Source organism: Scyliorhinus canicula, chromosome 16 (genome assembly GCF_902713615.1).
Source record: "Scyliorhinus canicula chromosome 16, sScyCan1.1, whole genome shotgun sequence".
Taxonomy (NCBI): Eukaryota; Metazoa; Chordata; class Chondrichthyes; order Carcharhiniformes; family Scyliorhinidae; genus Scyliorhinus; species Scyliorhinus canicula.
Window position 1 is genome coordinate 101,354,548 of NC_052161.1, and position 27,018 is coordinate 101,381,565.

A 27,018-nucleotide genomic window follows, 5' to 3' on the forward strand; every position below is an offset into this window, starting at 1 on the left:
AACCCACTTGGCCACCCCAATCCCTCAAGAATCGTGACTAGGACCTTACAAGACCAGCGATCGGTGGCTCAGCCAACCCCTGGCCTTGAAGGCCAGATTCATTGTGCTCCATCGAATCTGACACACCCAGCCTCCAAGTCAAGGTTACCAAAACATGGCAGCCAATTTTCATTTTTTACATTTTTCCAATTAAGGAGATATTTAGCATGGCCAACCAGCTACCCTGTACATCTTTGGGTTGTGGGGGTGAGACCACCATGTCATGGCAGCCAATTTTCAAACTCAATCAGGAACTCGCCTCCTAACTCTGACCATGGGTATCTCTGCTATAATGGAATTTGGGGGGTGTTTTGGTGCACACCCGAACAGGGCATTAAAAACTTATCCTGCGCTTTCTGTGGCTTTACATGAAGGTGTGCACCATCTTTACCATGTTTTCACAGCTTTATCCTTGTTCCCCTCATTCTTTAGTTTATCCATTCACTGGGTGCCCTGGTATAAAGCATCAAATTTATTGATGAAGCTGAAATAACAGTGTTGGTGTTCTCCTGTCTTTTTCTGTATTCACATATGCAGAAGAATTTATGCTGTACTGTACCAGTTTTGAAGGTTGCATTATTTGTAAAAAAAAAAAAAAAATATTTTTTAAGCTAAGGCAGGAGTTAAGAATGTAAGTTATGTTTCCCAGAAAACGTATTCCAAAGAACAAATTTCTTCTTCAACAGAGGAGGGAGTGAGGGAGGAACTTTTTTGTGACAGTAATTATTTAATTATAGTATTTTTGTGATCTATACTGAAATGCAAATGCTTCTTGGCCTTGAGAAACAGGTGGAATTATTAAGAATTCAAGTGGCAGGAGCATTACTTGTTTTCATCTTCCAATTAGGCATGTTCCAGCCCTCAACATTTGAGCTCAACAACTTTAGACTAATTTTTATCTTCCATCTTAAACTCGTGGAAAAAAAACCCATACATTTATTGGCTCAATGCAAAAACCCTCCCTTCCCACCACCACCCCTCTCCTCACAACACCAGGCCTTCTGTCTCTTTTCCAAAGGTTGCTACATCTTGTTGCAATCTCTAGCAGATACAGCTTAATATCTAATACATTTTCCCTCTATTTCTGATGAAGAGTCAAACGGACTCTATACTCCGTTTTTTCTCCCTACAGATTTGTTGCAAGACCCAAGAAAACAGAGCCATTCTCTGTTCTTGTTACTTTTTCTTTTGTTTATCTTCTATTATCATCAAGACATTGGGCCAATGCATTTATAACAAATCACGAAAGTGACCTAGTCTCACAAGTAGGCGTACATTAACACTGCAATTAAGTTACTGTGAAAAACCCCTCGTTGCCATACTATGACACCTGTTCGGGTACACCGAGGGAGAATTCAGAATGTCCAATTCACCCAATTAATAATCTTTATTGTCACAAGTAGGCTTACATTAACACTGCAATAAAGTTACTGTGAAAAGCTCCTAGTCACAACATTCCGGTACCTGTTCGGGCACACAGAGGGAGAATTCAAAGGGAAGTAACTGGAGCACCCAAAGGAAACCCATGCAGACACGGGGAGAACGTGCAGACTCCGCACAGATAGTGACCCAAGCTGGAAGAGAGTCTGGGACCCTGGCGCTGTGCTGTTTCAGCATTCAATGCAGTTAATGCACGTAATACAGGATGAAAGTCATACTAAAAACAGAACATGACCATGCTATTTTCTGTTCATGTGAAGCAGTGAAGGACTGCAGCAGTGCTTCAAAAACTATTTTCCAATGTGATCCCATTTTAGCCAATGTAGCCACCTAAGATGGACACTGGTCTAACAAAATGGAGAACTGCTAAGGCTGTAGGGAGAAAACAGTCTTAGCCAGGACAAGCAGTTTGCAAAGGCTAATTAGCATTCTGCACGTATCGAAACTAGTTTATGGCCAGGTCTCAACCAAAGGTGTAAATAGCAAAACGCTTTGCATAGTAATGAGGCGATCCAGATCTGGGCCCACACAATAGCAACATTTGATTTTGAATGGATACTTTGAGTGGACGCCCAGACAAAACAGCACCAGCACCCTAGAGACCGCCCCACCCATCGAGAAGAAACCCTCAGATTGGGGGATTTGTAAGATATCGATTGGGAAATGACCCAATCGATACATGGCAGGTAGAGGCCCGCCCCGAAAAGGCACGGACATTGGGGGACCTATAAAGGTAGACCCCGCACATGGTTCTGTCTGTTGACTCCGGCCCAGGTCTGTTGTGCTCCGGCTCGGCCCAGGTCTGTTGTGCTCCGGCTCCGTTGCTGTTTTGCTCCGGCCTCGCTGCCTGTTGTTGCTCCGGCTTGCTGTTCTGACTCCGACTCCAGCCGTTGATCCTGTCTTCCATCACCAGCCGTTGAGCACCAGCCATCGTTCAGTAAGTGCCAAAACGACGCTCGCTACGTGAACCCGGCATTGCTTATACATTATCCGACTATCAGAGAACAGAAGGTGCAGCCCAGAAAGGAACAAAGGCCTTGTCCCCTGACCTTGCTGGTTCCTACTTAGATAAGTACTTAGTCGTTTAATAGTAGAAATAAGTATTAGTCTTTAGCGTATGCATGCGTATTTATTATATTTGTATAATAAATATCAATCGTTTGAACTTACTAATCGGTGTATAGTTTTATTACTTTGAACCTGACCTTGAAATACTTGTGAGGTGTCTAAATACGGCACCTGGCGACTCCGAGCTGAAAATACATACACAGAGCTGTAGTAGTGTTAAGCACACGGCCTTTAAACGGAGGCGTGTTAATACACTCCAATAAACGCGTAATACACTCAAGTAAAACGTGCAACACCGACCACCAACTTCTCATGAGGTTCAGAATACAGGGATGAGAAGTTTCTGCCATTTGGTGGAATTCTGACTTTTGGATGAGGAATTCTAAAACAACAATTTTTATATCGACATAAAATGTATAAAATACAGATTTAGGGAGTGTACAACGTCTGGGAAGGTCTTTTTGCATAGGGGTAGCATGCTCCCTACCTCTAGTTCCGAGACTGAGTCCCACTTCATAACCACGGAAGCTGCCATGACCTACGTGGCACGGCAGCTGGTGTGGCCAAACAGGTTGATTATTAAGCTGTAAATCTTTCAAATGCACCTATGATAGGCAGTTAAAAACACAAATGTCTTCTGGTTGGCCACGCTTGACACCCCCAAGCTATAGCATCTGGCAACAGGCTGGAAACCTGCTGCAGAATCTATAGAAAAGAAAATATTTGTTCTCAAGGGCAAGTTCACTCAGCTAGCCTGTAAATGGACTTTTCATGATGTTAACATGTAGGCCCTCCCCAACCAACAGGGGAAAAGAAGTCACAATACGGCGACCAGAAATATTGCAAATTTCACAGTAGGTCGAGTTAGGTATACAAATAGAATGTGTGTTTGGAACTGTAACCAACCTTGCAATCAAAAAGTTGTGGATCAGCTTGGAGACTCATTACTAGTGGTGCCCAATCGGCAATCAGCAGTACTGTGCTATTAGATTGCACACCACTACATTTCCAGTTACTCCAACCAGAGCAAATTCATTGTTTAATCAACACTTCCATCCATGCATTTTCTGTTACCACTGATCCCTGGTACTTGAAACTACTCACTTTTTCAAAATCTTCATTCCTAATCTTTATACCTTCACTCTGATCCTCATCCCTCGGTTCAAATTGACAGCCCATAAATTGGACCACTGGTTTTCATATTCCGTTCTTCCAGAGCTTTTCTCCAGATATTCAAACATGTTCTCATTATCCCCATCACATAGAGAAATGTAATCTGCAAACATAATTTGCCGAGAAACATCCTGTCTCACTTACTCAGAATATTTATGACAATCCGGAACAGGAAGGGGCTCAATGTCAATCTTGTGCAATCCAACTCAATCTCCCTCAGTGTCATGCTTCTAAGTTTTCTGACACTACTTATATACACCCTGTAACAGCTGTATGTACTTCTCAGGTACCCCACAAATTATAGTACATCTCCATACTTCCTCCCGAGGCACCCAGTCATGAACATTCTCTAGATCAATTAATATAATCTTCACGTTACATCAGACTCCCTGATATTTCTCCATCTCGTCTCAAAAACAAATGGCAACTGTGTTGCTTCTTTGCAGCATGAATCTGAATGGATTTTCATGGATTTGCATTATTTTTCTCAGTATCTGTTCCATGACTCCCATATCTTGAAGGTATGTGATAGGAATTTAATTCCTTGATAGTTTTTCCAATCATGGATGTCTGCTTTTCCTTTAAATATTGGTACCAAAACAGATTTTCTCCATCCCTTTGCAATTTTCTGTCCAATCAAAACCCTAATAAGTAGCCTGTTCAAGACCTAGAGTCAATATGCACCAAGCAGGTCCATACTTGTGCTGGTATCTTATCCAATCCTACTGCTTTGTCGTTTTTCATTCCTTTCAGTGCTGTTCTGATGACATGGGGCCATTCATTTGTTTTACTCAAAAATATGAATAGACTAGATATTAGGTGGTTCATCTTTTCCCAGAGAGTGGTAGGCCTCAAATTCTTTACCAGCTTGTATAGTGTGTACTGGCTCTCCACATGCTTTCAATAAGCTACACTAGCTCCTGAATGCAGTAAAGAATTCATAATACAAAGAAAGCAAATGAATTAATTGTTAGTGCATAGCCAGTATGATCTCGTGGACTGTGTTCAATCACCTAAATGGATCGGAAAGGAATTTTCTCGGCGTTTATTCCATTGATTCTGAAATAACTTTTGCATTTTCCTGAAGCTTACATGACTGTGGAGTTGAGGCAGGAACTATCTAGTGATATGGGCCAGGGTTTAGAAAACACCAAAGTATATTATGGCCTTCACCTGACCTATTGCTTTTGGTTACCATGAGCACAAGAGCCTGCCTTTCAGGTGTTATTCAACAGAGCTCTTGGGTGCTTGTAATCAAAAAACAAGCTTTAATTCTACGAATTTAGTTAATATCTGTATAAATACACACGGTAAGAATTATCTATACTTAAAGCAACAAAAACGGCAGAGGCTAAAAATCCAAACCAAAATCCAAAACCGCTCAGGCAAGTTTGTGAGCATCTGCAGAGAAAAGAGAAGGTAAGGGGTCGATAGTTCATTAGCTGGGGATTGTACAACTGAAACATTAACTTTTCTGTTCTCTCTGCAAATGCTAACTCAACTGCTGGAATTATCCAGCACTTTCTATTTTGTTTTAATATTGGGTAACAAAGTAGTTTTTAAAAAAAATTAAATACCAATAATTGCCAAATATATTTTTATATTACAGTTTACAACTTTCACTGAAAATATGTTGTCTGGTAGATCAAGAAAGTTTTAAAAAATAACCAGCTAATACCACATTATAATTAGCATAGTGCACAAAAAAATCCTGCAAGGAAAAGACAAATCAGGACATATTTAAAAACCTTGTACCTAAATACATACAACATTCAGAATAAGATCAGTGAGCTGACAGCACAAAGAGAGACAAAATGCTGTGATTTGGTGGGGATTACAGAAACATGGTTACAGGAGGACCGGGACTGGGGAGTTGAATGTCCAAGGGTACTTGGTACAATAGACAGATGTGGAGTTGTTTTATTGGTTAAAGATGACATCAAGGTTGTATTAAGAAATTATGTTGGTACTAAGGGATAAAATGTTGAATCAATCACATTGGGAGGGCTAGAATACAAGAGCAGGGATGTACTGTTGAGGCTGCATAAACTCTGGTCAGACCCCATAGAACATAGAACACTACAGCGCAGTACGGGCCCTTCGGCCCTCGATGTTGCGCCGACCTGTGAAACCATCTGAAGCCTATCTGACCTACACTATTCCATTTTCATCCATATGTCTATCCAGTGACCACTTAAATGCCCTTAAAGTTGGCGAGTCTACTACTGTTGCAGGCAGGGCGTTCCACACCCCTACTAATCTCTGAGTAAAGAAACTGCCTCTGACATCTGTCCTATATCTATCACCCCTCAATTTAAAGCTATGTCCCCTCGTGTTGGTCATCACCATCCGAGGAAAAAGACTCTCACTGTCCACCCTATCTAACCCTCGGACTATCTTATATGTCTCTATTAAGTCACCTCTCAGCCTTCTCCTCGCTAACGAAAACAACCTCAATTCCCTGAGCCTTTCCTCGTAAGACCTTCCCTCCATACCAGGCAACATCCTAGTAAATCTCCTCTGAACCCTTTCCAAAGCTTCCACATCCTTCCTATAATGTGGTGACCAGAACTGCACGCAGTACTCCAGGTGCGGCTGCACCAGAGTTATGTACAGCTTCAGCATGACCTTGTGGCTCCGAAACTCAATCCCCCTGCTGATAAAGGCTAGCACACCATATGCCTTCTTAACAGCCCTATTAACCTGGGTGGCAACTTTCAGGGATTTATGTACCTGGATGCCGAGATCTCTCTGTTCATCTACACTACCAAGAATCTTGCCATTAGCCCAGTACTCTGCATTCCTGTTACTCCTTCCAAAGTGAACCACCTCACACTTTTCCGCATTAAACTCCATCTGCCACCTCTCAGCCCAGCTCTGCAGCTTATCTATGTCCCTCTGTATCCTATAACATCCTTCAGCACTATCCACAACTCCACCGACCTTCGTGTCATCTGCAAATTTACTAACCCATCCTTCTACACCCTCTTCCAGGTCATTTATAAAAATGACAAACAGCAGTGGCCCCAAAACAGATCCTTGCGGTACACCACTAGTAACTGAACTCCAGGATGAACATTTGCCATCAACCACCAACCTCTGTCTTCTTTCAGCTAGCCAATTACTGATCCAAACCGCTAAATCATCTTCAATTCCATACCTCCTTATTTTCTGCAATAGCCTACCGTGGGGAACCTTATCAAACGCCTTACTGAAATCCATATACACCACATCAACCGCTTTACCCTCATCCACCTGTTTGGTCACCTTCTCAAAAAACTCAATAAGGTTTGTGAGGCATGACCTACCCTTCACAAAACCGTGTTGACTATCGCTAATCAACTTGTTCTTTTCAAGATGATTATAAACCCTATCTCTTATAACCTTGTCCAACATTTTACCCACAACCGAAGTAAGGCTCACAGGTCTATAATTACCAGGGTTGTCTCTACTCCCCTTCTTGAACAAGGGGACAATATTTGCTATCCTCCAGTCTTCCGGCACTATTCCTGTCGACAAAGACGACAAAGATCAAGGACAAAGGCTCTGCAATCTCCTCCCTGGCTTCCCAGAGAATCCCAAGATAAATCCCATCTGGCCCAGGGGACTTATCTATTTTGACATTTTCCAAAATTGCTAACACCTCCTCCTTTTGAACCTCAATTCCATCTAGCCTGGTCGACTGAACCCGAGTGTTTTCCTCGATAACATTGTCTTTCTCCAGTGTAAACACTGACAAAAAATATCCATTTAACGCTTCCCCTATCTCCTCTGATTCCATACACAACTTTCCACTACTATCCTTGATTGGCCCTAATCTTACTCTAGTCATTCTTTTGTTCCTGATATACCTATAGAAAGCCGTAGGATTTTCCTTGATCCTATCCGCCAACGACTTTTCGTGTCCTCTCCTCGCTCTTCTTAACTCTCCCTTTAGGTCCTTCCTGGCTAACTTGTAACTCTCAAGTGCCCTAACTGAGCCTTCATGTCTCATCCTAACATAAGCCTTCTTCTTCCTCTTGACAAGTGCTTCAACTTCCTTAGTAAACCACGGTTCCCTTGCTCGACAACTTCCTCCCTGCCTGACAGGTACATACTTATCAAGGACACGCAGTAGCTGTTCCTTGAAAAAGCTCCACATTTCGATTGTACCCATCCCCTGCAGTTTCCTTCCCCATCCTATACATCCTAAATCTTGCCGAATAGCATCATAATTGCCTTTCCCCCAGCTATAATTCTTGCCTTGCGGTATATACCTATCCCTGCCCATTGCTAAAGTAAACATAACCGAGTTGTGATCACTATCACCAAAGTGCTCACCTACATCTAAATCTAACACCTGGCCGGGTTCATTACCCAGTACCAAATCCAATGTGGCCTCGCTCCTTGTTGGCCTGTCTACATACTGTGTCAGAAAACCCTCCTGCACACACTGTACAAAAACTGACCCATCTATAGTACTCGAACTATAGTATTTCCAGTCAATATTTGGAAAGTTAAAGTCCCCCATAACAACTACCCTGTTACTCACGCTCCTGTCGAGAATCATCTTTGCAATCCTTTCCTCTACATCTGTGGAACTATTCGGAGGTCGAAAGACAACTCCCAACAGGGTGACCTCTCCTCTCCTGTTCCTAACCTCGGCCCATACTACCTCAGTAGACGAGTCCTCAAACGTCCTTTCTACCGCCGTAATACTTTCCTTGATTAACAATGCCACACCCCCCCCCTCTTTTACCATCTTCTCTGTTCTTACAGAAACATCTAAATCCTGGAACCTGCAACAACCATTCCTGTCCCTGCTCTACCCACGTCTCCGAAATCGCCACAACATCGAGATCCCAGGTACCAACCCATGCTGCAAGCTCACCAACCTTATTCCGGATGCTCCTGGCGTTGAAGTAGACACACTTCAAACCAGCGTCCTGCTTGCCGGTGCCCTCTTTCGAACTTTTAACCCTATCCCTGACCTCACTACTCTCAACATCCTGTACACTGGGACTACAATTTAGGTTCCCATCCCCCTGCTGAATTAGTTTAAACCCCCCCGAAGAGCACTAGCAAATCTCCCCCCCAGGATATTGGTACCCCTCTGGTTCAGGTGAAGACCATCCTGTTTGTAGAGGTCCCACCTACCCCAGAATGAGCCCCAATTATCCAGGAAACTAAAACCCTCCCTCCTGCACCATCCCTATAGCCATGTGTTCAACTCCTCTCTCTCCTTATTTCTCACTTCGCTAGCACGTGGCACGGGTAACAACCCAGAGATAACAACTCTGTTTGTTCTAGCTCTCAGCTTCCACCCTAGCTCCCTGAATTTCTCTCTCAAATCCCCATCTCTCTTCCTACCTATGTCGTTGGTACCTATGTGGACCACGACTTGGGGCTGCTCCCCCTCCCCCTTAAGGATCCCAAAAACACGATCAGAGACATCACGAACCCTGGCACCTGGGAGGCAACACACCAACCGTGAGTCTCTTTCGTTCCCACAGAACCCCCTGTCTGTTCCTCTAACTATGGAGTCCCTAATGACAAGTGCTCTGTTCCTCTTCTCCCTTCCCTTCTGAGCAACAGGGACAGACTCTGTGCCAGATACCTGTGCCCTATTGCTTACCCCTGGTAAGTCGTCCCCCGCAACAGTATCCAAAACGGTATACTTGTTATAGAGGGGAACGACCACAGGGGATCCCTGCACTGCCTGCCGGTTCCCTCTCCCTCCCCTGACGGTAACCCATCTACCTTCTTCTTTTATCTGAGGTGTGACTACCTCCCTATAACTCCTCTCAATAACCTCCTCCGCCTCCCGAATGATCCGAAGTTCATCCAGCTCCAGGTCCCTAACGCGGCTCTCGAGGAGCTGGAGTTGGGTGCACTTCCCGCAGATGTAGTCAGCAGGGACACTAGAGATGACCCTTTCCTCCCACATTCTGCAGGAGGAACATTCAACTGCCCTAGCCTCCATTCCCACTGAACTAACTTCCCAACTACTGAAAAATAAAAATAAAAACCTTGTTAGTTTAGCAATCCAACGGACAGAACTTTCTTTTTGGTTAGAGGAGGAGGATGGGTGGGAGACACTACGTAAGTAGTGTTTCGGGTAAAGCTGTCACTCGAGAACAGCCCCTTCACAAACCACCTTCAACTTACGCTGACCGCACTGCACGTATGCAAATCTCCCCGGAACAGCCAATCAGAAGCTCTGCTCTGCTGCCCTCTGCTGGATGCTTGCCTTCCGTTGAACTCCTCGGGTCACTTGTGCAGGTGCACCTTCAACTTACACTGACCGCACTGCACGTATGCAAATCTCCCCGGAACAGCCAATCAGAAGCTCTGCTCTGCTGCCCTCTGCTGGATGCTTGCCTTCCGTCAAACTCCTTGGGTCACTTGTGCAGGTGCACCTTCAACTTACGCTGACCGCACTGCACGTATGCAAATCTCCCCGGAACAGCCAATCAGAAGCTCTGCTCTGCTGCCCTCTGCTGGATGTACTGTGAGCAGTTTTGGGACCCATATCGAAGGACGGATATGCTGGCCTTGGAAAGGGTCCAGAATGATCCCTGGAATGAAGAGCTTGTCCTCTGAGGAGCTGTTGAGGGCTCTGGATATGTACTCTGAGTTTAGAAGGATGAGTGTATCTTACTGAAACTTACAGGATATTGGGAGACCTAGATAGAGTGGTCGTGAAGAGGATGTTTCTACTAGTAGGAAAAACTACAACTCGAGGGCACAGCCTCACACTGAAGGGACAATCCTTTAAAACTGATGAGGAGGAATTTCTTCAGCCAGAGGGTGGTGAATCTATGGAAATTTATGCTGCAGAAGGCTGTGGAGGTAAAATCACTAGGTGCCTTTAAGACCGAGGTAGATAGGTTCTTCATTAATTACAGGATCAAGGGTTATGGGGAGAAGGCAGGAGAATGGGGATGAGAAACACATCAGCCATGATTGAATGGCAGAGCAGACTCAATGGGCCGAATGGCCTAATTTCTGCTCCTATATCTTATGGTCTTACGGAAATCAAAAAACAAGGGAAAAAAACTCCTTGGCAGGAGTAATTTACAGGCCCCCCGGGCAATACTTCCAAAGTGGGAAATACTGAGGGCATGCGAGGAGGGCACAACAGTAGTCATGGGTGATTTTAATATGCATATTGACTGGATTAATCAAATTGGCACGGGTAGCCTCGAGGGAGATTTCATAGAGTGGATGGGGGATTTTTTTCTTTGAGCAATATGTTATAGAGCCAACGACGGAGCAGGCTATTTTAGATTTAGTATTAGGTAACGTAGAAGGGTTGATAAATAGTCTTGTCGTTAAGGGTCCTCTTGGAAGGAGCGGTCACAGCATGCTGGAATTTCAAATTCAGATTGAGCAAGAGAAGGCGGAGTGCCATACTAGAGTTTTAGCATTGGGCAGAGGTAATTATACAGGCCTGAGAAAAGAGTTGGCCCAAGTAGACTGGACACAACTAATTGAGGGTTGGGACAGTTGAGTAACAATGGCAGATGTTCAGGGAGGTATTAAATATCACTCAATTAAAGTACATTTGAGAGGAAGAGGAATTGTAAAAGGGAGAAAGACATTCCATGCCTTAACAAGAAGTCAAGGAAGGCATAACTAGCAGAAAACATAAACACAGATACTAAAAGCTTTTCTAAGTATATAAAGAGGACGAGAATAGCTAAAGCAAATGTTAGCCCTTTTGAGGACAATACTGGTGAGGTAATAATGGGTAACACAGAGATGGTGGAGATATTGAACCAATATTTTGCCTCGGTCTTCACGATAGAAGATAATAAAAATTTCCCAAAACTGAGTTAATGCAGAGGAACCTGGTGCAATAACTATCACTAGGGAGAAGGTATTGAATAAACTGATGGGATTAAAGGCAGATAAGTTTCCAGAACACGATGGCCTGCACCCTAGGGTAGTAAGAGGGGTGGCAGCGGAGATAGTGGATGCATTGGTTTTGATGTTTCAGAAATCTCTGGATTCTGGAAGGGTCCCGGTGGATTGGAAACACGCTAATATGATGCCCCTATTCAAAAGGGGAGAGGGGCAAAAAAGTAGATAACTATAGACCGGTTAGCTTGATCTCTATGCTGGAATCAATCATTAAGGGTGAGGGGTGACTGAACATTTGGAAATACAAAGCTCAATCCATCACTGTCAGCATGGTTTTATGAAGGGCAAGTCACGCCTGATAAACTTGCTCGAGTTCTTTGAGGGTGTAACCAGCAAGGTGGATAATGGGGAACCTGTGGGTGTGGTATATCTAGACTTCCAGCAGGCGTTTGATAAGGTGCCGCATGAAAGACTGATCCAGAAGGTGAGCTAGCAGTGGATTGTGGGGTAGAATACTAGATTGGATTGAGGATTGCCTGACTGACAGAAAGCAGAGGATCGGGATAAATGGGTCCTTCTCTGGCTGGTGAACTGTAACTGGCGGGGTGCTGCAGAGATCAGTCCTCAGACCTCAACTGTTTACAATTTATATAAATGATCTGCAAGCAGGGACAGAATGTAAGACAGCAAAATTTGCAGATAATACTAAATTAGGTGGGAAAGCTGGCAGTGAAGAGGAGATAAAGATTTTACAGATAGGCTAGGACATTGGGCCAAAATTTTGCAGATGCTATTTAATGTAGACAAGTGTGAATTTATCAATTTTGGCTGAAAAATTAGAAAAGCAAATTATTAAAATGAAAAGCAGATTCAAAATATGTCTGGGCAGTGAGATTGCAGTGTCTTTGTTCATGAATCGCAGAAAGTCATTATGCAGGTACAGCAGATAATTAAAAAGGCAAATGGAATGTTTGTGTTTATTGCAAAAGGACTGGAGTATAAAAGTAGAAATGTGATGTTACAATTATGTGGGTCAGACCACATCTGGAATATTGTGTCCAGTTTTGGTCTCCTTATTTGAGGAAGGATGTGGTGGCACTGGAGGCAGTCGAGAGGAGGTTCACCAGATTGATTCCGAGGATGAAAGGGTTGACGTAGGAGGAGAGATTAAACAGTTTGGTTTGGGCTTATATTCGCTGGAGTTTAGACGGATGAGAGGGGATCTGATCAAGGTGTACAAAATACTAAAAGAGATTGATACACTGTATACGCACCAAATTGGGATGATGTGGAGTTTGTGAGGGGTTTACTGGGAGCACTCCCGGACCTGGATATGCACCAGTTGATTATGGATGGAGATTTTAATTGTGTGTGGACAGGTCGAGCCCCAAGTCGCATAAGCCCATTTTGTTGTTAAACAGGGACATGAAAATGCTGGCTACGTTGGTGGCGGGGAGGATGGAGGGATGCGTGCCAGGGGTGGTCACTCTCCAGTAACATCAGGAGGCTGTTAAATGTGGTTATGACTGTCAGTGTGGCAGGCGTTAGAGATCATTGTTTCTATGGATTCAGAGAAGGCTTTTGATCAGGTGAAGTGGAGGTATTTATTTGAGGTTTGACCCAAAGTTCCTGGCATTGGCGCATCAGTAGCCCCAGTGGCAAGTATATGTACAAAGGGGATTGGTTCACGGAGCTTTGGGCTGCACAGGGTAAGGAGGAATGGGGGTCCGCTGTTGCCGTTGTTCGTGCTGGTGATTAAGCCCTTGGCGATGACCCACAGGGGGTCTGTGGGGTGGCAGGGAATTGGGAGGGGGAACTGAGAGCAGTGAGTGTCGCTGTACGCAGACAGCCTGTTCTTGTCGGACCCGTCAGAAGAATATGGGTAGGCTCATGGTAAATTGGAGGATTGGGGCCTTTTCTGGGTATAAGTTAAATGTCGAGAAGAGCAAGGTATTTCTGGTGAAATGCGGCGGGGCAGGGGGCCAACTTGGGGATGTTGCCATTTAAGGTAGCTAGGAAAAAGTTCAGGTACTTGGGGATTCAGGTGATGAGCGAATGGGCTATGATGCACAGGTGGAATTTATCATTGGAGGAGGAGATTAGGGGGGATTTTAAGAGATGTGATACGTTATACCTGACACTAAAAGGGAGGGTTCAGGTGGTAAAGTTGAATGTGCTGCCACGGTTCTTATCCCTTTTCCAGCCTGGTGGTATAGCTGGCATTTTGGGTTTGGATTCAGATGCGGAGACACTATGTTGGAGGGGATGTCGGCGTTGACACCACTGTGCGGGAACCACATGATTAAGCCGGGGGAGATGGATGGGAAGTGGAGGGAGGCAGGGTTGATGAAGGTGAGGGACTTGTATTTGGACGGGCAATTTGCAGGTCTGGAGGAGTTGGCGAAGAGGTTTGAGTTACTGAGGGGGAGTGAATTTAGATACATTGAGGCAAGGGACTTTGCACGAAAGGCATGGAGGATGTTTCCCAGGTTGCCGGAGTACAACCTATTAGAGCAACTGTTGCTCCCGGGTTGGGGGGGGGGGGGGGGGGGGGGGAGCAAGTGGTGAGGATCAAGAACAAATGGGAGGAGTTGTGGGGGGAGTAGGCAGAGAAGGCTGGGGACAATGGTGAGAAGCGATAGGAAGGGTGAATTCAACCTCCTCCTGTGCAAGGATGAGCTTGATTCAGTTCAAGGTGGTGCACAGGGTAAATATGACCCGGCACGGATGAGTGGGTTCTTTCAAGGGGTGGCTCATGACTGTGGGAAGAGAGAGAGAGTGTGCGTGTGTGTGGGGGCTTGGGAGAATGAATCACATGCTCATGTTCTGGGGTTGTGAGATGTTGACGAGGTACAGGGAAGCGGTGTTAGAGACGTTATCTAAAATTGTGGGGGCGGAGGTCAGGCCAGACGCAATGGTGGTGATCTTTGGGGTATTGGAAATGCCGAGTTGCTGGAGGGGAGGGGGGCCGATGTTGTGGCCTTCGCCTCTCTACTTGCCCGAAGTATCTTTCTAAATTAGAGGTTGGATATTCCGCCGGGGGTGGCAGCGTGACTGGGGGACCTGTACGACTTTCTCAGATTGGAAAACACTAAATTTGAGTTAAGGGGGTGATGGTGGGCTTCAAGACCCGGTTGTGGAACTGTTCGGCGCAGGGTTTGGGCAACAGTTGGGGAGGTGGATTTGAGACCCAGAAGAGATCATCCATGATCTGATTGAATGGCGGAACAGGTTCGAAGGGTTGAATTGCCTACTTCTGCTCCCAATTCCTATGCCCCCATGTCATCTCAGGTTAGCCTGATGTTGCAGGTCTTCACTCACCTTCATGACATTTTCTATAGTGAAGCCACTATTTTCTGTCCCCAGCTCCTTCAGCAAGCGTTCCACCAACTCAATTTGATTCACTATCAAGCGGCCAGGAACTTGTGGCTTCAAAGGCTGCATTAACTGAGGTGGGATAATGTGAAGAGGCCGAACTTCTTTAAGCAGTGCCATTTCCTGTGAAGGAATAAGAGATTTTGTTTCAATGCTCATGATTCCACTTCATTCCTTTCTGTTTACTGTAAATTGTGATACTCAGGATGATCGCTATTACAATGCGTTGGACATTTTCAAAATTTGCTATTTTCAATGCTTTTCAACTTTATGCCAGCTACTTGCCTCCAATAAAGCTGCAGGAGGATGTCCGGTTTAGGTGTCTGTGCACCATCTCACTGCAGCTGGTCAATTTATGTAACACTCCCCGATCCAGGTGCAATTATTGCATCATGACAACATGTTACATCACTATTTACAGCCATCAATTTTAGTAATGCAAGAGTTCCTCCACTTGCATAGTAGGTAAAAACACAACAGTGCAACATTAAGCAAATCAGAAGATTACATATTTAATTCCAAATCTGTTCTGAAATAAATGATTCTAGTTGGGCAAAAATAGGGATGCCACAATTGCCTTTGACATTCCTGGACAAGGGAGGGGTACAGATCTCAGTGTCTAAATTTGGGTTTGCCTACATTGCAAGTGGTTAAACTTCCTAAGTACTGGTAGTGAGATGAGAGAATTAAATGCATCTATCTACCAAAAGAAACAAGGCTTTGAAAATTCAATTTTTTGACCAAGGTATCATAAATCAACATTTTTGAAAGATTATGAAGAAAAGTGACCAGGAGAATGGGGGGACAGCCAAGGGAAACTGCCAATATGCCTAAAGAAACTCAACATGAAAGAAGAAGTCTACAAATGCAACCATATCTGGCAAGAATTGACAATCAATTGTAACAAGCACACCTAAAGACATGCTCTGGGCTTTGCATTCGAAACAGAAACCAACAGTGAATACAAAAACAATTTCAACATTTTCACTGAAGAAATGCACGAAAAGGTCACATTGGATTTAGGAATGACGATTGATTCAGTTGCCCATAATCTACATAATGCCAGGTCTCCATTTGGAGCCAAACCAGAATGTTGACAACCAAGAAGCCAACAATACAACGACAGATTAAATACTGGTCAGTCTAACAACGGATTAAATCCGCCTAGCAATCTGAAAATAATGACAACGCTGGGATAGCTACTGCCTTCATCCCAAACCTCAAAGAATCACTCAGATAATTTAAAAATAAATAAATCAACTACAATTTTGTCCCTATACTTTCAAACATCCTTGTGCAATCTGTACAAGAGAATTGATTCTGTGGATTTAAATAGTTTGATTGTATGTTTATAATTATATCTTTGTACTTGGAACACATAGAATGTAATTTATTTGCGCTGACTGTTTTTATTCTATCACTGTAAATGAGTTTGCTTATACCAGATCAGATAGTTTAACTGTTGTTCTGCATTATTCGGACTACTGACCTGGTACTTTTGAAAAGATTATTATAACAGTATCACCTAAACTAGTCAATTTTAAAATTTCTATGATGGACGGGAGTATTACTGGCAAGGCAAGCATTTGTTACTCATCCTGAATTGCTTTTGCAAAGGTGGTGGTGGTGCAGGTGAGCCACTTTTTGGACTTGTTCAGTTCATCTGGTATGGGGTACACCAACAATGCTGTGAGGAAGAGACTGCCAGGGTTAGTTCCAGCAACAATGAAGGCGATATGCTTCAAAGTCAGGCCGGTGTGAACTTTTGGGTTAGAGGGAAACTTGCAGGTGGTGATCCCATGCATCCACTGTCCTTATCCTTGGAGGTGGTAATGCTCATGGGTTTAGAAGGTTCTCATGAAGGAGCCTTGTTGAGTTACAGCAATGCATCAGTCGGTGATAAACATTGCTGCACTGTGCATTGGTAGTGCAGAGGGTGAATATTTAAGACAGTGCATGGGGTGCCAATCAAGTTTGGTCCTGAATGGTGTCGAGCTTCTTGAATGCTGTTGGAAATGTAGGTAAGTGGGGAGTATCCCAACATATTCCTGACTTGTGCCCTTTAGATGGTGGACATGCTTTGGAGAATCAGGAGACGAGTTACTGCAGAACTTCCATCCTCTGTCCTGCTTTTGAAGCCACATTATTTATATGGCTAATCCAGTTCAGTTTCTGGTCATTGGCAAACCCCAGGATGTTAATAGGGTGGGATTCAGCGATGGTAATGCCTTGAATGTCAAGGGTGATTGTTAGATTCTCTCCTGTTGGAGATGTTCTTTGCCTGGCACTTGTGTGGCATGAATGTTATTTGTCATTTACCATCTCAAGCTCAAATGCTGTGCAGATCTTGTTTCATATAATCAAATACATATTGATTCAGTGCCTGAAGAGTCCCAAATGAAAACTATAGTCATAAGTGAAAGTCACCACCTTATGATGGAGGGAAGGACAGCTGAAGGTGGTTGGTTGGACTTAGGGCAACACTTTGAAGGACTTCTGTAGCAATGTCATAGGGATGGCATGAATGGCCTTCAATAACCACATCTTCATTTGTGCTAGATACGACTGCAAAACAGTGGGATCAAGGGAAATGGTATCGAGGTAGAGCTGGGTGTTACCAGAGAGCATGTGGAAACAGACGTATTTTCAGATGTTGTTGCCATGAGGAAGAATGTAGATAAGGAATAGGAGATCCATGGGGAACATCAGCGATAACAGAAATGGGACTAGAGATAATAAGAAGGGAAACACATGCACAACATACCAACAACACAAATCTAAGTGAAAACAAAGACGCACCTTCCAACATACAGGAATTGTTCATCAAATCAGAAAATCCACAGTGGAGCAGCTGACAAAGGGAATCTTGATTTTGCTACATCTTAGGTCAGTGTCCATAAGAAACACTTCGGAAATTTAAAGAGAGTTTTCACTTTGGCACATTAGCGCAGATTGCAGTGAAGGAAGTTAAGTATTTTTACAAAGAAAATAATCTTCCAGTGCAATATAGATTTGAAGAGACTAAGGCAATCATCCAAATATTTTATTTTTGACAGCAATATTTAGGTTCTAATGCATTAGTAGTGAAATAATAAGTGAAGCCTTTCGCTGCAGGAAATAAGGAATAACGACTTTGACTTGGGTCATCCTCTTTGGAACCCCACTTTACCTCCCTGCTCCATCAGTGTCGACATGGGAACAACATGAAGCAAGAGGTCTGGATAAATTATATAAGCCCATCTATAACCCAAGCTCACAACTGAATTAAATATTAACAGTTGCAGCCAAACAAATGATTGAACTAGTAAAACTGTATTTCTCCCAGTCTTACCACTCCCTACATCACTCATGACAAGAACTTATTTGCTAGCCAAGTAAGGTTAGTGTGACTCATGAACATGATCAATGTAATGTAAACCCAGATGGAACACTGTTGAATGGGCTCTTGATTCACTTTCTGATCTAGATCGATGTTCAAAACATTTAATCACATCTGGATCAAGCATGGGACAAACATGGGGCCAATGAATTCCTAATGAGTTAATCCAAACGAGGGTAATGGTAATATGGAATCACACCATCAAGTAACGCCCAACTAAAACTTCTTCCTACACAAATGAATTGGGTAAAAATTGGAAATGGAAACTGCAAATTAAAGTAAGTCAGCTCAGGAATACATTTCAGAATTTGCTGAGGTAATGATCGGTACGCCTGTAAGAGTACAGTCCTCAAGCTGCACATGCAGCCAGTAAAACAAAACCAGACTGTTTATTGCAAAGCTTAATCTGAATGTAGACATTAAATCGGTTGCCAATGACTTCAGAACGAATCTCCCAGGAACGCAGTTCAACAGTAAATAGATGGAATGATTGTTCCCTTGTAAACGCATCTGTGAATTGCAGGGGAGCTCAAAACATTGAAGCAGTCATTCAGTGCCCCGCGTTGCCAGCAGACAACAAGATGAACATTGTAGCAGCTCTCATGTGTTTATATAATGATCAAGCAATTACAGAAATTACATCAGCCACCACCCTGCTAGAAACCATTACAACAGTTCATAAGCAAGCCAACTACATCCAGCCCATCAAGTCACACCCATTAGGGAACTGGCAATTAATTTCTCGGTGTCTAAATGAAAATATGGTCCTACACAATTTCAGTGGAGCTGCACCAGTTCAACATTTCCTTGCTGAGGAAGATTCCAGTTTTATACTGTACTTGATTTTCTCAGCAGTACTAGAATACAAAGAAAATTTTGCTACAATGTACAATTTCATTGTTCTCCTTTTGCAGTACTTTATAAAGAGATTTTATTTTTTTTTAATTGTCTGAGTGCTTTGAGAATTTTTTCCATAAAAACTGCTCTTGCAAAAATAGGTTTTGTTGGTAAGGCAGCATTTAAAACCCTCACTGGATGCCCTGAGGTGATGATGGTGTGCTTCTCATGTTGAACTGCAGCAATCCTGTGTCGTGGTGGTACTCTCATAGTTATCCTCAAGTGATAGAAACTGCAGAAAGTGCAAGGAGTCTGAATGTTGAAGTAATTTTGGACACGTTTCTGCAATGCATTTTACACATGACAATGTGCCAGGGGTGTAGGACACTGAAGTCTTCATCCAGAGCACAATCGGTGCCTTTGTTTCTCTCATTTTGTCCAACATGGAGGAATTCAAATGTCAATTGAAGGGTGTGGTAGATGGTCAGTCAGGTGCCTGACAAGTTTGATCTGAGGTGAAGTGATGTCAGAAGTCTCAGGGTCAATTGGAGGACTCCCAGGTCCTAACTTTTATCACTGTGGCCTCATCTCTATAGGGTTTATCCTGATGATGATACAAGACATATTCTTGGATTATGATGGCAGTACCTGGAAGGTTTCCATCTCAAGGCTGCTGCTTTACTAGCCTGTGGGATAATTCTTCCAACTTGATAGTCCCCACATTTTACTGAGGAACACTTTGAAAGGTTGCCTGGGCCAAGATTGCCTCAGTTTTATCTTGAGATGATGCAGGGGTAATTTTAGATGGGTCTGTCCAATTCTTACTATTGACCTTTACAGCAATTGTTTGCAACTGGTAGCTTGCTAGGGCACCTTCAAAGACAGTAAAAAGATTACAAGATATTGTAGTGAAACTGAAGTCACACTTGGGCTTCATGAAGCCAGGGTAGTAAGGCTTCCACTCCTTGATGGACACCAGCAAACCAAATAAGTTTCTTCCACAATCTGCTAGATTTTCTGATGTTTTTAGAGTTATATTTATTGAATTCATTTTTGCCATTTGCTGTGATGGAATTTGAATTCACAAACTTTCAAGTGGTCAATCCAGCACCATAACCATTAGACTCCTATACATCTTCTAATGTGTGGAACAATTCTAACCAGGTAATTAAAAAAAATATTCTGAAAATTAACAGTGCAACACTTCCACTAAAAAGGGGAAAAAGCTTTAGTGTGCAATCATCAATATATTCTTGTGACGATAGGCTTTTAAAATGTTGCATAATAACACCATCTGAATTCGAGCAAATCACCCTATCCAGATGTGGCTGAAAAATATCTATTTGAAATCTCACAGAAAGTATTTATGCCATACAATGGCAGCAAGGTAGCACAGTGGTTTGCTCCCAGCCCTGGGTCACTGTCCGTGTGGAATTTGCACATTCTCCCTGTGTCTGCGTGGGTCTCACCCCACAACCCAAAGATGTGCAGGATAGGTGGATTGGCCACGCTAAATTGCCCCGTAATTGGAAAAAAATAATTGGGTACTCTAAATTTTTTTTTTTTTAAAGCAGAAAAGGCATCCTTTAAGAGATGTGACAAGAATCAGACTTGCATCAGGTTCATAACTACAAAATCTGCTCTAGATTTGTTAAATAAAACTTTACATAGCCAAATGAAATCAGCAGCATGCTTCAAATATAGACTCGTCAAATTTTGATGGGTTTCACATAATTTTACACAAAAACAGGCCATTTGGCCCAACTGGTCTTTGCCAGTCTTTATGCTCCACAAGCATCTTCCCACCCGACTTCATCTCACTCGATCAGAATATACTACTCCTTTCTCTCTCATTTACTTTGCTTCCTCCATATGAGTGCAACACTATTAATCTGCCTGACCACGTGCACGTGGTGGTAAGTTCTACATGCTTCCCGCCCTGGGTAAAGAAGTTTCTTCTGAATCTTTTATTCGATTTAGGAGTGCTTATATTATAATTTTGGGGTCTCAAGTGGAAACATTGTTACAAATCTGAGACTTTACAAGACAGGTTTTTAAAACATATTTTTAAACTTCAAGTAAAATAGAATGGTCTGGAGAGGTGAATGGTGATCATGCAAGTTCTACCCAAAGACAGATCCATATGAATTGTAGCCAAAACTCATTGAAAATCAAGCGACACATTTTACACTTAAGGCAGCTATTTTGAAAAAACACAGGCACAGAGACATGGACAGATAGGAACAACTGCTGCATGGGGCTGGTTCATAGATACCCTTTAGGGAAGGAAATCTGCCATCCTTACCTGGTCTCGCATACATGTGACTCCAGGCCGCAGCAATGGGATTGACTCTCCAAATTGCTACAGCGCAGTAGGCCATTTGGCCCATGTCTGCACTAGCTCTTAATCACCTGGTGCCCCTTCCCTCTCTTTGCCCTGTAACCTTGCACATTCTTTCCTTTCAGATAACTGACTCATTTCCTTTTGAATGCCCTGATTGAACTGGACTCCGCCACAAACACTTCATGAGCCAACCACTCACGGCGCCAAAGGTTTTTCCTTGCGTTGCTTTTGCTTAACTGCTCTCAGAAATGCCCAAGCAGGGCAGCACGGTGGCGCAGTGGGTTAGCACTGTGGCCTCACGGCGCCGAGGTCCCAGGTTCGATCCCGGCTCTGGGTCACTGCCGTGCGGAGTTTGCACATTCTCCCCGTGTTTGCGTGGGTTTCTCCCCCACAACCCAAAAATGTGCAAGCTAGGTGGATTGCCCATACTAAATTGCCCATTAATTGGAAAAAAAAATAATTGAGTACTCGAAGATTTTAAAAAAAAGAAATGCCCGAGCAAAGGGCAGCACGGTGGCGGTGGGTTAGCACTGCTGCCTCACGGCACCGAGGTACCAGGTTCGATCCGGCCCCGAGTCACTGTCCATGTGGAGTTTGCACATTCTCCCTGTGTTTGCGTGGGTTTCGCCCCCACAACCCAAAAATGTGCAAGCTAGGTGAATAGGCCACGCTACAATTGCCTGAATTGGAAAAAACGAATTGGGTACTCTAAATTTTTAAAAAACTGCCCTAGCAAGCCACTAACTTGTAAGGCAATTAGGAACAAACAACGAACGCTGGCCTTGCCACATCTCAGAAGAATATGGGTATTAGCATTATCGCACTTTGTGGAGTACTGACTGCAGGATGCCAACATGTAATGAACAAGTTCAATCTATTCAATCACAGGAAGAAACATCATTGCTCCATTAAGAGATTTTGTTACAACACTTCAATTTATAATAGTATTAAATAAGTTATCACTTCCAACAAGTCAGATTACCTCAGCTATTTTTCCATGATATAGCTGATGTTTCATCTGGGCAGTTGGCTATTTATTTATTAATTCAACAGGATAACAAATGAGAAAAAGGGATCAGGAAACTGCAATAAATTAGACTAATGCAAAAATGATGGCAAAGGCCTGGCTTTCATCCTTTGACACAAACAAAACATACAGTACAAACACAAGACAGATTATGTTAAGTGCTAAAACAATGGACATTGCACAAATAAATCAAACAGGCGATAAAAATAAGTTGACATTTCTACCCAGTGCAATCATGTAGCAATGATAAAGCAATGTCACAAAGCAATTTTCTAATTGCAGAACTGCAAAAAAACGAATTGAAAATTTTTTTTTTAAACTGAAAAACCTATAAACATTTAATGGATGAAGTCATTGAACAGCAAACATAAGATACCAAGCCAGCTGAAAGAGAGAAAAAACAGGGTTTGTTGCACCAGTGAACCGATGATGCTCTTGGCTAGAGCTTGTTCTATTGTAACATAGAAGTGCAATTGCACAATTTCAATTCCAAAATAACTGGGTTTATTTTATTGCAGTTTCGTCCTTTATGACTCCTTTGCTTATTGGTTACCCATTCTCATTAATAAATGATCAGCCAACTGTGACGATGAAATGTTACCTGGATCAGGAAAGTAATCTGCTGTGCTTAAAATAACTTATTCATAAGTCTCAGTGGTAAATATACCACAAAACAGAGCCAGAACTTAACACTCAACGATGGAGTTTCAATCATAAGCCATATACCAGAGGTGTTTGGCAGCCAAAACGGCTAACACTCTTTCCCATCCACCTCCAAAAGGCTCAACAAACGTATTCAGTAAGCGGAACTCACTGTCCAAAATGGGTGCACAGGTAGACAGTTTCAAATTTTTGAACTATTTGAATATGCACTTGAAGTGCCATAATCAACAAAGCTACAATCCAACAGAAAGCGTTAGATGGAGCTTGTCGACTGGCCTGAACATGAATAGCATTCTGCCATGCTGTAAACTTCTATAATTCTAGTAGCTCAATCTTGCTTACAAGTACAACAAACTTCCATTTGCTTCTAGAACCCATCTCAAACCAGGGCTGCACTAAAGTCAGCTTCAATGCCCCTAGTTTGGGAAAGTGAAAAATTCACTCAATTTCCTGCTCCTGAGCACTTAACTAGACACCTGCATTGGAAACGTGCACATCTGAACATAGATCAAGCACAGGGTTGGGCATGACTGATTGCCCATGGTCAAATATCAATGGCTGCCCACAAATAATGAACATTTGGGTGAGCTTCTGGAAACATAGGAAATAGGTGCAGGTGCAGGCCATTTGGCCCTTCGAGCCTGCACCACCATTCAATATGATCATGGCTGATCATGCAAATTCAGTGTCCCACTCCCGCTTTCTCTCCGTACCACTTGATCCCTTTAGCCGCAAGGGCCACCTCTTGAATATATCCAAAGCAACAACTCGTCATGGAACTCTACTACAATGACAATCAATGCTTTCAGAAAAGGAGGCAGGAATGTTGACAAAGTGGGGGGTGAGGAAGGGGAAAGAAGGGTGGGAAATCAGCAAGCAATAATACAATAAGTATTATTTTCAATGCTGGAAAATTTTAGCGGTTATGTTTAAAATTGATCTGCTATGAATGTCAGAGTAAAGAGGATTAGAATTTCTCTATAATTAGATCGAATATATGATATAGATATAAATGAGATAACGTTGTGAACATCGAAGAATCAATCTCTTGTGATGATTCAATTACATTCCAGATTTCAAAGATGGACATCAATATATATGACAACTGATTGAAGTTCATTTTTAAATAAGATAATTAATTCAAGGGCAGTTGAAGCAAACAATCTGATAGTAAAACAACATGATCAAAGTGCAACCAGTAACATGGGGGGAAAAAATGAATTTCACAAAGAATTGGCAAGACACAAGACTAGGAAAACCAAGTTAACGGCCGTTATGGTTGGCATCCTGGTTCGTAACGACCATTATCAGGATCAGTTAGAAGTGGATTCTCAATTGTTCCTGTTTATTTTCCTTTTGACGTATATAGGACTGGATTCTCCGTTCCTGAGACCAAGTGCTGACACCAACGGAGAATCCGTGGACTTTACGACAGAAAAATCGGCACCACATCTGCATCGCTTACGCCACCACTAATGGGCTAGCACCAGTGCCATGTGGAACACCATAAATGCTAATGACAAACGGTGCTGGATTAGCCGGTTCCGTGGCTGACACTCAGGGGGCTTATAAACCGCAGCCGCACATAAACGATTCTCTCCCACACACAGCATCCCAGACAACAAGATGGGTGTTAGGAGAACGGCACTGGTTAGAGACCCCCTGGATGCCGTGGATGAGAGGCGGATGACCCTAAACCCGGCCCGGGAAGACGACTGCCAGGCGCCGCTGTCCATCGTACTGGGCACAGATGGCAGAGGCAGTCAGCATCGTGGACACCGTCTCCTGGACCGGCATGCAATGCCGCAAAAAACTTCACAACCTCCTCAGGATGGCCAGGGCGAGTTGGCAGGAATGAGCCCCACGGGTCGCGTCCGCGGTGGAGGCATTGGGGACAACGGTTTTAGCCATGGTTCAGCATGTCCAAGCTCTGATGGATTCGGTGCAGGTACTGGCCCAGGACAGGGCTGCCGCCTCACAGGTATGCCATATGCCAGGGCCATCTGGACTTTGCAACAGCACTTTTCACCACAGCCCAGTCACAGCAGACCACGGCTCGGAACATCAGTGGCACTGCCCAGGCGCGGGCTAGCGTGACGCAGACAATGAGGGAGGTGGCCCAGTCCCAGAGGGAGGTGGCGCAATCACTGGCTGATGTGACACGGACTCAGAGGGTGATGGCAGTTGCAGCGTGATGTGGCGCAGCTCCAGAGGGAGATGGTCCACTCCCTGTGCTTCATGGCCGCGAGCACATGGTCGAGACCAGAGCGGGCTTCCAGGACTGGCAACATCAGGTGGCGGGGGAGCATCAGGGGATGGCTCTGCTTGCACACCCACCCCATGGAGTAGACAAGGGGCCATTGGGCACCCCAAGGGAGGTGGTGGTGATGGGGCATGTGCCTGTGACTCCCGTAAGACATGCGACAAGCGACCTCCTTGCCGCAGGTCGGGAGTCACAGCAGGCCGCTTCCAGTCCTCCTGTATTGTCTGGGGAGCCAGCCACCTAAAAACTTGACGTTAGGGCACGTAAGGCCAAAAAGGTAGACATCAGTTAGGCTGGCACGAGTGCAGGGCACGGTTTAGTTATAGGGGCTAAGGCACAGATGTGTAAATATTTGTTCACAATAGACATCTGTTACCACCGTTGCAACCTCGGTGCTCTGTCTGATGGTCCGGGGGTGGGGGCGTGCAGGTCTTGTGGGTGGCCTGTGCTCCCCAACGCCTCCTCTCGACTGTCCCAACCACAGCCACTCAGGGATCTGGTGCAACCATGCGATGGAATGGCCAGTCCACATGCAGGGATCACCCAGGTGGATGGCACAACCATGGGCATGAGCCTGGTGTTGTCAGACCCCCAACTCAAGGTGCAGCTATGTATCATGGAGGGGGTGCAGGCCGTGCCTCTGGCCAGCACCACCCACCCCTCCCCCGAAACCTGGAGGCAATCAGAGCACCCGGAGTGCGTTGGCCCTTTCAGCATCATACTAGAGGACCCCTCCAAAACGATCCAGGCACCTGATCTTCAGGCCGCTGTATGGGCATCATTGTAGAAGGTCTCCATATCGGTGTGTGGCTTCCGGATACGTATCATCAGTCATGACTGCAGTGGGGAACCCCGGTCACCCAGGAGGCAATCCCTCAGCCGAAGGGGGCCTTTGGAACATGTCAGGAATTGCCACGTGTGCCAGGTTGAAGGCATCGCTCACACTGCCCGTTTCTGGTGCAGATGTGACGCAGCAGATGGTCACAGATCAGCTGAACGTTCTTTTGAGTGGTACCCCTTTTGGTTTGTGTAGTGCGGCCTGTTATCCACAGGTGCCCGTAGGGAGACATGCATCCCATCTATCACCCCCTGGAGCCAAGGCTGCCAGGGCATCCTGGTGGATTCTGTCCACATCGAAATGGATGTATTGATCCGCCTGGGCATATAGGGTCTTCATGACGGCACGGATGCATCTGTGCACTAAGGTTTGAGAGATCCCGGACAGATCCCCACCCGGCACCTGGAAGGACCCCATCGCGCAGACATTCAGGGCAACCGTCACCTTGATGGACACCGGGAGCAGGTGTCCTCCCCCATAACCCCATGGTGCCAGGTGCGCCATCATCTGGCAGATATGTCACACTGTCTCTCTGCTCAGCCAGAGTATTCGACTGCGTGCCCGGCCCCGCAGGTCCTCAAATGTCATGTGGCGCCTCCTTGGCACCTCCTCCCCCTTGGCCTGTTGGCCAGCGGCTCTCCAGCTTGGGAGGCTGCCACCTACCCCTATGCAGCACGCACCATTGCTGCAGCTTCCACCTCCTCTTAGAGCGCTGCGGCTCATACGG

At 44.4% G+C, this 27,018-nt stretch overlaps 1 protein-coding gene across 1 annotated transcript in view; it reads right to left on the reverse strand.

The window, feature by feature from the left end:
- The window catches only part of cep104 (centrosomal protein 104), a 243,452-nt gene that overhangs the window by 153,492 nt on the left and 62,942 nt on the right, over positions 1–27,018 (reverse strand). The window contains 1 exon segment of the mRNA XM_038821410.1: positions 14,887–15,063. Within this exon segment, the coding sequence (XP_038677338.1) occupies positions 14,887–15,063 (177 nt within the window).